Below are 12,244 nucleotides of genomic sequence, written 5' to 3'. Positions count from 1 at the left end.
ATGGAGAAGGGGGGTACAGAGATGGATGGGGGTATACAGAGGAGGACAGAGGAGGGGGGTACAGAGGTGGTGGCGGATACAGAGGTAGATGGGGGTATACAGAGGTGGACAGAGGAGGGGGTGTACAGAGGGGCACATGGGGGGTAATGAGATGGACAGAAAGATACAGAGGTGAACTGTGGATGGAGGAGGGTACAGAGGTGAACTTTGTGAGAAATGCTATATACCAGTTTTTTGGAGAAATGCTATATATAAAGCAAAAACATATACTTGTGCGTGTGTGTTTATATATATATATACAGTACAGTGCAGGTCGTGTACACAGTATCTAACACAGTGTAGTATGGTGTTGCAAAACAAAATATACATCATGTCCAGAAGGCCACCAAGGAGAGGCAGGCACTCACAGGCCACTAAAAGTGGGCAAACAGCCTCTATGTTTACAGTCAACAACGCTGGCCGTTGACATGTTGGTGGGGTGGATAACAAAGCCATCCTCATCCTCCTCATCCTCTGCCCACCAGGCTCAGAGTAGTTTGCCTTCCAAGGCAGCTGTTAAAGCGGCTTATTCCACCGGCCCCTTGTCCACAGTCACTCCTTCCATAGCCTCACCATCATGAATGGAGGAGTCCCCAGAATTATTCGACCACAGTGTTGGGTACATGCTGCTGGAGGATGCACAGCGATTTGAAGGCTCCGATGTTGGTTCCCAGGTTGAGGAAGGGAGTAACATTAGCCTAGAGAGAGGGGGTGCCCAAGAAGGATAAGAAACTGGCAGTCATGTTCCCCCAGCTGCAGCATACTGCCAAGTTTGCTCCAGTGATGAGGAGGGAGGGGACGATGAGGTCACTGACTGTACTTGGGTGCCCAAGAGAAGAGAGGAGGCGGCACAACTTCAATGATGCAGGATGTCCTCTAGGGGGCAGCTTAAGGGCAGCCATCCTATTGCATCACACCGCAGAGCTCCACAGATGCAGGGCCTTGCTGACTCCCCGCAGACTTTTAAAAGTTCCTTGGTGTGGGCCTTTTTCAACACATGTGCAGCAGATCACACCATTGCTGTTTGCAACCTATGTCTGAAGCGAATCAAGTGTGACCAGAACAACAGCCGCTTGGACACCACATGCTTGACCAGACATATGATGACATGCCATGCAGTCTGTTGGCAACAACACTTGAAAGACCCACATCAAAGAAAAAGGCAGACTTCACCTTACACCTCATCTGCGATCTCCAACCCTACTATACATCCAGTTCTCTCAAAAACCTGCACTGAGAGGAATGAAGGTATAGCAATAAGTGTCCCATGTACTTGCAGCCAATCTGCTAGCAGTACACCACCATCTGATTTTAGCAGGCACATTTCCCTACCCCAGTTGCTGAAGTGTAAAAATAAATTTGGTCCCAGCCATCCACATGCTCAGTGTCTAAATGCTAGCTTGGCCAAGTTGCTAGCACTGCAACTGCTGCCGTTTCAGCTGGTAGACTCAGCCCCCTTTCATGAATTTGTGGAATGTGCTGCACCTCAGTGGCAGGTTCCAAAACGCCATTTTCTTTTCACAGAAGGCCATTCTGGCTCTCCACCAGCATGTGGAAGGCAATGTTTTGGCCTTGTTGGATAGGGCAGTCAGTAGTAAGGTGCATATTACAATGACTCATGGTCCAGCAGGCATGGGCAGGGACATTACCTTTCCATTACGGCACACTGGGTAACTCTGCTGGCAGCTGGGAAGGATGCAGGACAGGGTTCAGTGTTGTTGCACCTCCAAAATGCTAGTGGTGATTCTGCCACAGCTCTTTCCTCCAGCTTTCCTCTTCTTCCTCTATGGCCTCTTCTACAGATTTGTCCTCTGAACCAGCGGTGCTCCATAAGCGTTCAAGGGGCTATGCAAGCAGTCAGACTAAAAGATGCCATGTGGTGCTTGAGTTGGTCAGCCTAGAGGACAGGAGCCACACTGGGGCAGAGATTCTACAGCTCTGCAGGGGCTGGCTCAGAGGTGGTTGATGCCATGCCAGCTTCAGCCAGGAATGGTTGTATGCGTCAATGGCACCAACCTTCTCTCCGCCCTCCGATACGGACACTTGACCTACGTTCCATGTTTGGCACACGTCCTGAATTTGGTGGTGCAGCAGTTCTTGAGCAGGTACCCAAGCTTACAGGATCTCCTGAAGCAGGCCAGAAAAGTCTGTGGTCATTTTCGCTGGTCGTACAATGCCAGTGCTCGGCTGGCTGACATTCAAAGGGAATGCAACCTGCCCACCAATTGCCTTATTTGTGACATGCCCACCAGGTGGAACTCAACATTGGCAATTCTGCAGCGGCTGCACACACAGAAGAGGGCCTATGCGAGTATGGCAGCAGGACAGGGTAAGGCTAGCTTGGCTTCTTTTCTTTTCGATACTGATCAAGGATGCATGCACTGTCCTGTCACCATTTGAGGAGGCCACAAGGATGGTGAGCAGGGACATTGCATGCATCAGTGACACTGTCCCTCCAGTCTTCCTGTTGGAGCACACGCTTTGTGGACTCATGGACAAGGCACTTGAGGCAGAACAGTGGGAGGAAGAGGAGGACTTCCTTACCTCTCAAGGCCCCCTTTATCCAGATAGCATTCCTGCGGGCCTGCCAAACACACAGGAAGAAGAGGAGGAGAAGGAGGATTGTGTCAGCATGGATGCAAAGGATAACACTCAGCAGCAGTCTTCAAGGGATAGTTTTCAATCCCCAGAAACCAAAGGAGTTGTACGTGGCTGGGAAGAGGTACTTACAGATCATGTGATCTTTAGTGACCTAGAGGACTCAGAATTGAATGCCTCTGCAAACTTACACTGCATGGCCTCCCTGAATCTGCAAAGCCTGCAAAAGGACCCTAGGATTTGTGGTATCAAGGAGAGGGATCATTACTGGCTGGCAATTCCTTCTCAATCTTGATGATGCTAGCTTCCAACAATATTTTTGGTTTAGGGCACCACCACCACCACCCAAGGTCCACTTCAGCCCAGGGAGTTTTGGCTGCTCAACGACCAGGTAATTTTTTGCACAAAAGTTATAGTGTCTACAAAATAGGGGATAGATTTATGGAATTTTTTATTCTAATTTTTTTTTTTACTAGTTAATGGCAGCGATCTGCAATTTTTGTAGAGACTGTGACATTATAGCGGACACATCGGACATTTTTGACACATTTTTAAAGTGATTGACAATTATACAGCGATCAGTGCTATAAAAATGTCACTGGCAGGGAAGGGGTTAACACTAGGGGGCAATCAAGCGGTTAACTGTGTTCCCTAGTGTGTGTTCTAACTGTAGGAGGAGGGGATTGACTATAGGAGATGACAGATCTTGATTCATAACTATTAGTAACTCACAATCTGCCTCTCCTCTCCTCACAGAACAGGGATGTGTGTGTTTACACACAAAAGTCCCTGTTCTGCCTCTCTTGCCTGCGATCGCACATGGCCAGTGATCATCATGACCCCCGGTCACGAGCATCGGCACCTTCGCTGCTATCCTGCTTAAAGGAGCTGATGTACAGCTATGACGGTCTGCGGGATCATGCTGACCTGCCGCAGTATGATGACGGTTGGTCAGCAAGTGGTTAACAAGGGCATGTAATTACAATTTTTGATCTAATATTTCACAGCAGGGCTCGTTCCTGTGCCCTACAAGAGTATCTGTGAGGGTTTACAGTGTTTTGGCACCACCACCACCCAAGGCCCACATTTTTCTGCCCCTGTTTTACAGGGGCATGTAATTACAATTTTTGCTCTAATATTTTAATGCAGGGCCCATTCCTGCACCCAACAAGAGTATATATGAAGGGTTACAGTGTTGTGGTACCACCACCCAAGGCCCAATTTTTCTGCTCATGTTTAACAGGGGCATATAATAAAAAAATTTGATATAATACTTCACAACAGGGCCTGTTCCAGTGCCCACCAAGAGTAACTGTGAGGGCTTACAGTCTTCTGGTACCACCAACACTTAAGGCCCAATTTTCTGCAGATTATATAGGGAAGGCCATATAGTATATATACTGCTGTTGAGTAAATAGTGTCTGGGGGTCTGGGGGAGACCCACACCACTTTTTTTTAAAACATTTGGGTGTGGAGTTTCCCTTAATATTCATACCAAAGGTCTGGGGGGGGAAGAGGGGGGTACCCATGCCGTTTTTTTCAATGATTTTCATCTATATTGCCTGGACCCCACAATACATTACAGCCGCGAGCAGTTTTGAATTATTATTTTTTTCCTTTTAGAATATCTTGTTTCATCACGTCATATCACCTGTCTCATTATAGCCCCAGACTTCTATACGGACGTGTTGAGTGGTAAGAGTTCTACCATTCCAGGTCATGGAGAGTGTCTCGTTATATCCAGGTGTTCCATAATATTGCCATTTTTTTGAATTCACCAGCACACTCTTTTCCAATTCTGAAGCTTTGCTGTGATGAACTAGAGTAAAACAAAACAGAAAAACCAATAGGCTTTATAATGACAAATTTTATCTATATAGCACCAACAAATTACATAGCACCACAAGTCATTCTTATTAGTCCCTGCCCTCAAAGGAAATCTTTGATCACAGAGCATACATTTTCATTTTCCAACATTAGCATTTCAAAAGCAATAAAATCAATAATTTTATTTGACAATCCATTATAAACTTACTTAAACACTTTCTTTCATGTTACAAGTGCTGTCTCTCTGCTGGCCATCACTTTCCTCAACTTTCTGTATTCCCTGCATGCTTTGCAACTTATCCTGTTCTGTTTCTAAGGACTACATACCCCATGGTCTCTTGTTGCCTGCACACAGTGATTCCTGTACTGACTACACCTCCTGAAACTCCTCCCCCCAGCACATCTGTAGTTTAGAAGGCAGGCTCTGTGAAATGTGTGACACAGCAGTGGCTACTCACAGGGCATAGTGAACACGTTATAGTATTTAAGGAAAAAAATGTGTGCAGATCTTCACATAGTAAGTCCACAATTTTTAAGTTGATTAATAAGTGCAGGCTAGAAATAATTGAAATATAATGCTGAAATAAATGCGTAATTTTATATTTTGATAGCTATGCTTTAAAGGCTCCTAAAAAAAAAAAATGGATTCTCTACCAAAGTCCCAAGTAAAAAGGGATTTAAATGTTTGCAATTATAGGGGCTCAGACTGTCTGTAAACAATTTAGAGCGGATCTCCACCCAAAAGGGGAAGCTCCACTTGTTCGCACCATCCCCCCACTGCCACATTTGCCACTTTTTGTTCAAGGGATCTCACCGCTCCAGGAGCACACATGCAGGCTGTAAACTGTTCTCTTCGGCTGGGAAGCCACAGGTCCTGGCTATTACCACTAGCAACAGACGAAAAACAAGCTCTGGACTGCCGCACTCTTCAGAAAACCACTTTCTTTTATTGGAAAATCATCCTTGTTCGCTGTGTTTGTTGAGCTGTGATGTGATTTTCCAATAAAAGAAAGTGGTTTTCTGAAGAGTGCGGCAGTCCAGAGCTTGTTTTTCATCTGTACCTTGTTCTTAGCCCACGTACACACGGTCAGAGATTTTGCCAACCAAATCCGTCGGATTTTGCCCGTCGGATTTAGTCCGACGGATTGTGTCCGAAACTGTTGCATACACACGGTCGGGCCAAGTTGGCGAAAAATCCGATCTTTCAGAACGTGATGACGTAATTTCGTTACGATGGGACTACATTCAGGCTAGTAGCCAATAGCTTTGATGTAGGAATTTGATCTGAGTATGCGTGGCACTTGGTCCGATCAAAATGCTCTACACATGATCGGATTAGGTCCGTCCGGCCCAGTTGGTCGGGAAATATTTCCGACAGATTCTCCGACCGTGTGTACAAGGGCTTAGAGGTACCCACTCCCACTTCCTGGTAAGATCACCTCACAGTGATCTGCTTCATGTCTGACCTCTCCTTCCCCCCCCCCCCCCAGTGTATTCTGGGACCTGTGTGTGTCCCAGAAGACGACGAGATCATTCAGAAAGCTCTGCGCGACTTTTGTATGTGCAGTAGGAAACCGGCTGTGAAACAAGAAATCACATGTGAAGAAAAACGTTAGCACTGGCACACAAATGAAATGCCTTTATACTGTTTTAGTGCTCAAGTGTTCACCTTTAAATGAAATACAGAGTGCTTTTCCAGAGTATTTCCTATATTTTTATGTCTAGTTTGCTAGATGTAATATTATCTGAGGCTTTCACAATCCTGTCCAATCTAATAAACTGACTCATAAGTCATTGTTTTGTGGAATAGACAGGATGGTTACTTGAAACTGTTGCTGTGTGAAACTTACATCTATGCACACAAGGTTTTAACCGGCATCTTATATCACTAGCGTATTTTCCCAATACTTTACCATGTCCATGTGCCACATACAGCTTGCCATACAAGTAAATGGCTGTAGGTAGTTGTACACTTGTAAATGCTCTTGCTTGTTTAAATGCATTTTTTTAAAAATGCATCTGCGTTTAAGTACTTATGTACTGTACATCCAATGTATTTTCCGAAAGCAAAAAATCCTACATTTGAAAACTATGTTGGATGCACATGCACTGCTAAACACCAATGTTTTTTTTACAAGAACAATTGTGTGTACAGCCATTCACTTGTATGGCAGGCTGTTCTTGGCACATGGCAAAGTGCAGGAAAAAAATACTAGGGATATAAAATGCCTGTTACAAACACCATGTGAATGAACCCTCTATCATGGACAACAAACTAGCCCATCATGCTGCAACTCCCTTCATTTTTTTTTGTTTACTACCTGATGTTTTCCAGGAACCCACCTGGCTGCGTGCATGGATTTATTTAGGCCCCTTTCAGAAGGAGCGGAATTCGTCAATCGGATCTGCCTGCTTAGCTGACACGTGCCCACTGACATCCGCCGCTCCATAGAGAACAATGGGTGGTCCAATCAGGTCTGCCTGAAAAATGGACAGGCAGAACTAATCTGGTGTGAAAGGGGCCTAATGCCGCGAACACACGACCGGACTTTCCGGCAGACTAGGTCCGACGGTCTTCCCGACGGACTTTCGGTGAAGTTACGATGGACTTTCCAAATGAACGGACTTGGCCACACACGAACGGACTAAGTCAGCACCACTAAAAAGAAAAAAAAAACACTCCATGAAGGCTGGCCACCTAGTGCAGGCCTCACTGTTTGACAGTTCTTATACAGGTAAGGGGCAGGGCCGCCTGGTCACGTCACCTGGTGGTCCTACCCCCTTGTGACGTCATTGACTCAGCATGCAACAGTCTGGGATGTCACAATGTACTTTTCCTGCGTTACATTTTACATTTTTTTTAAAAACACCATTGAAAAACAGAACAATTAAGACTCAAGATTTCATGGTTCTCTATAAATATTCCTCACATATTTCTAAATTAGAGTATGTTAAATATTCATGTTTCACAAAAAAAAAAACACTCCCACCATCAGTGAAGGCTGGCTGTCTACTGCAGGCTCTACCATTTGACAGTTTTTATATAGGCATGGTGCGGGGCCATCAGGTAATGTGGCCAGGTGGCCCCACACCATGCCTATATAAAGACTGTCAAATGGTAGAGCCTGCAGTAGACAGCCAGCCTTCACTGATGGTGGGAGTGTTTTTTTTTTTGTGAAACATGAATATAAGTGATATAAGATGCCTGTCTTCCCGACAGACTTTCGGCGAAGTTACGATGGACTTTCCGAATGAACGGACTTGGCCACACACGAACGGACTTAGGCCGCGTACACACGGGCGGACTATCCGTCCAACTAAGTCCGTCAGACAATCCGACAGACAGTCTGTCCTACTTTTGAATGAACGGACTTGACCACACACGATGAACAGACAGTCCGTCGAAAGCTTGCGCGATGACGTGTACAGCACGTACGACGGGACTAGAAATACGACGTCCAATACACTGCAATGCAACCTTCGGCCGTGTAAATCCTTTCTGAGCATGCGCCATACTTAGTCCGTCGAACTAGCCTACTCACGAGCGGACTGTCCGCTGAAACCAAGTTTGGACGGACAATATTACGGAAATTCCGAAAGACTTAGTCCGCCAGACTGTCCGCCGAAAAAGTCCGCTGAAGCCCACACACGAGCGGATTGTCCGCTGAAACACGTTTCAGCGGACCAAGTCCGTCAGACAGTCCGCCCGTGTGTACGCGGCCTAAGTCAGCACCACTAAAAAGAAAAAAAAACACTCCCGCCATCCATGAAGGCTGGCCACCTAGTGCAGGTCTAACTGTTTGACAGTTCTTATACAGGTAAGGGACAGGGCCACCTGGTCACGTCACCTGGTGGTCCTACCCCCTTGTGACGTCATTGACTCAGCATGCAATAGTCTGTGATGTCGCAATGTACTTTTCCTGCGTTACATTTAATTTTTTTTTTTAAAAACACCATTGAAAAACAGAACAATTAAGACTCAAGATTTCATGGTTCTCTATAAATATTCCTCACATATTTCTAAATTAGAGTATGTTAAATATTCATGTTTCACAAAAAAAAAAACACTCCCACCATCAGTGAAGGCTGGCTGTCTACTGCAGGCTCTACCATTTGACAGTTTTTATATAGGCATGGTGCGGGGCCACCTGGCCACATCACCTGATGGCCCCGTCCCTTATTTACATAATAACTGTCAAATGGTGGAGCCTGCAGTAGACAGCCAGCCTTCATTGATAGCGGAAGCGTTTTTTTTGTCTTTTTCAGGTCGACGGTGTAGCTGGCAGCGTGGCTGACGGTGGCTTTACATCGGGGACACTGCTTTTTTTTTTTATAAAAAAAGTGTAAACTATATATTTTATTTATTTTTTCTTTTTGATACTTTTTTGGTGAATGGGTAGGGGTACTATGTACCCCCTACTCATTCACATAGGGGGAAGCCTGGATCTGGGGGGACTCTTATTAAAGGGGCTTCCAGATTCTGATAAGCCCCCTGCCCACAGACCCCCACAATGACTGGCCATGGTTGTGGGGATGAGGCCCTTGTTTCTATCAACATGGGGACAAGGTGCTTTGGGGTGGGGGAGCAGACCCCCAGACCCCACTGCCCCAAATCTCCCATCCCCCCATGTTGAGGGCAATTGGCCTGGTATGGTTCAGGAGGGGGGGCTCACTTGCCCCCCCCCCCCATTTCTTGATCTACCGGCCTGCATGCTCAGATAAGGCTCTGATATAGATTTTGAGGGGAACCCAACAATGTTTTTTTTTTAATTTTGCTGTGGGGTTCCCCTTTAAATCAATTCCATACCTGAAAGAAATCTTTAACAAATTTAGCCATAGACAAATGTGAAACATGAATATTTATAATACTGTATTTTACAAATATGCGAGGAATATTTATAGAGAACCATGAAATCTTGACTCTTAATTTTTCTCAGTTTTTCAATGGTGTGTTTTTGTAAAATGGAACGCAGGAAAAGTACATTACATTCTTTTATTGAAGATAACAAGTGATGTTTAGGTGTACCATACTTAAGGAAACAATGTGGGGGGACATAGTAGTAGTTTAGCTATTGTAAATAAATAAAAAATTACCAAATGTTTCAGCGTTTACATTTCCCCTTTTTCCTTAGACTTGCTTGTGTACCAAGCTACCCCTCTGTGACATCTTCTCTTAGTATAAAAACCTGAATTAATGTTTATGTAAACACAGAAAGTATTGTTCTCGAAATAGCTCCCTTTTACCTTGTGGTTGCTGATGTGCAGAGATTTTTGCATTGCAGCTAGTAAAGCCTTATTAAATACCCGTTGATTCTGCTAATTTCTGTTTGTGGCCTTTCTGTAATAAAGTAAATGCTAAACAAAGGCTTTTGTGGTATCTTTATCACCCTGATGCTTCTGCCTTGGGACTACTACAACACACCATGCTTTTTAGCAGCATACCTGTAAGCTTGTGTTGTCAGTATTCAACATCACAGGCAGCCATACCTCCTGGGCTGCACTCTGAATTGTTTGGTCAATGCAGCTGGCAGGGACAACACATACACAGATGACAATCACTTCAGTCTGCCCACAGTCATGACCTTGAGACAGGACAGAAAGGGAACTTTCGGGGGCCCATGACTGCTAAGAAGTTTAGCTAAAAAAATTGTTTACATTTTTGTTATTTGAAATATGATTGATATCATGAACAAAAGGCGCCTAGTTCATGGGTGTCTAAAAACACTAGGGTTCACGTATGCTTTGGAATTGCTGACTTAACCATAGTGGTAATGTTTCCCTGCACATCACTGAGAGTTCATGGAATGCCTTTTCTATTTGCTTGGGAATGCTCTCATTTAGAAAGTTTTGTGTAAAAATCATCTGCAGAACCTTACCAGCTAACCATGTTCCTGATGGCCCAAAGTTCCTCCCTCCATCGAACGACAAAGAAAATTTGACATGGCCAGTCTGGAACAGTAGTGGAGAAATGCAGTGAGCATATCCAGATTGATCAACATAACCCTGAGTATTTATTTCATCGTTGAACCTGTTAACAGAGAAATACAGAGTTAATTTCTTAGCTTAGCCCAACGCAAATTGACATTTCAGTTTTTATTAGATGCAAAGAGATAAACCATTTGACAGTTTCTTATATTTTTGTTTGTGATATCTCTGCAGATAAACTGGAACTTTAATGTTAGTAGCTGTGGCAGTATTTCATGTAATTTTGGGTAGGAAAGATGAATAGTGGCCCACCGACATATCAATGGGCCACTATTCATCTTTCCTGAAACATTGAATGCCAGTTACAACTGTGGTGGGTAAGGGTGGACTGACCTAGAGGGACACCATAGTTTGTTTATAAAGCTGGGTAGGGGCAGGGGGGATAAAAGGGATAACTGTTTTCCCCCACAATCAACTGACAATCTCCAGTTTTCCCATCCTTATGACTCTACTACCACAGGTCAAAAATCGTTCCCTTCAAGTCATCTTTATTGTGCTGGCTCTTGAATTCTTTTGAAGCCATATAGATCTATATACTTTATATACTAAAGCCAGCGCTATCCAGGATTCATCACATTCAGGGAAATATGCTGAAGAAGTATTGTGCTGCCAGCTTCAGTGGGATCAAGCTGTCTAATGTTTCTATCTATCTATCTATCTGTCTGTCTGTCTGTCTGTCTGTCTGTCTGTCTGTCTGTCTATCTATCTATCTATCTATCTATCTATCTATCTATCTATCTATCTATCTATTTTAATAAATTATTACTCAAATGACCATGTTAAGCAAAAATATAGCCAATACCACTTTCATGATATGCCTGAATATTCTCAAACACTTACATGACAAAATATATTTAGTTAGCCAACAAAGGTCATCACTTAAATGTATGCTTTCCTGCTACTGCTTATGGCACAATACTTTACTGATTTTTACAAGTATTAAAAGTGTCAATACTCACTGGCATGTCACATTTCCATTCGGACTGTAAGTTATGTTTAGAATTTTAAAGTCTTTCCCTCCCATTAGTGTCCCTGAGTGGGGTGAAATTTGAAGGCACATTTTCTGATAATCTGCACAGCAGATACTTAGTTTCAAACAACTTGCATGACAGGAGCAATTCTGGAGCTGTTTACCACACTGTGAACTACATGACTCCAGTTGACCTATAAGAAAACAAATATTTAGAAATACATAAATTTTACTGTACAGTGGCTCAAAGTGGTTTAATTACAAATAGGTAAAATTCTGAGAAAATTGAGAGGCGTTGCTCAATTTTCACATTCAGCTGGTTGTCTTTAAGAGTGCATATGACTTTAAATGGTTCTGGAGTGTTACAGAAGTTTCCATATTACTCTTGGACCTGTTATTACGCTACACAATGGCCCATATTAGCCTCATTAGGGAAGAAAAACAGTGAAAAAGATCAAATAAAAAAATAGAAGCCATAGTTTTGCTGAAGGTAAAATGTAATCTACTTTGCATCAATTTCACCAAAAATTGCATCTCTGTTCTTACCAACTTTGCCACATACACTACAGTATATTCATAATCCTTGCAATGATATACATAATACATCCATACCATTGACAAGTATCTTTAATTGATTAAATGAATGCGCCTGTATAAATACCTAATAGAAGTTCCAGAGTGAATTACGGTAGCCATTTCATTAGAACAAGGCCCAATTGTATATCAATCAATCTTTTGTTGTTGTTTTACAATAGTGTAGGGTTAGCACTTGTTATTACTTTCTATGTCCCCACTGGGAAGATTATAATTAATATTATTATTACA

The 12,244-nt window shown here is 43.6% G+C and overlaps 1 protein-coding gene across 1 annotated transcript in view; it reads right to left on the bottom strand.

The window, feature by feature from the left end:
* Nucleotides 1-12,244, bottom strand: part of SUSD2 (sushi domain containing 2) — a 263,794-nt gene that overhangs the window by 168,669 nt on the left and 82,881 nt on the right. The window contains exons 2-4 of the mRNA XM_077462081.1: nucleotides 11,409-11,613; nucleotides 10,341-10,492; nucleotides 4,289-4,456 (exon numbers count right to left, since the gene is read on the bottom strand). Coding sequence (XP_077318207.1) covers nucleotides 4,289-4,456; nucleotides 10,341-10,492; nucleotides 11,409-11,613 — 525 coding nt within the window. The remainder of the gene's footprint in view (nucleotides 1-4,288; nucleotides 4,457-10,340; nucleotides 10,493-11,408; nucleotides 11,614-12,244) is intronic.

This window comes from Lithobates pipiens, unplaced genomic scaffold (genome assembly GCF_037356315.1).
Source record: "Lithobates pipiens isolate NorthernLeopardFrog02 unplaced genomic scaffold, aLitPip1_a1.2 Scaffold_3, whole genome shotgun sequence".
NCBI lineage: Eukaryota > Metazoa > Chordata > Amphibia > Anura > Ranidae > Lithobates > Lithobates pipiens.
The sequence above is the reverse complement of the archived record's forward strand: the minus strand, read 5'-3'. Positions and strand labels throughout refer to the sequence as shown.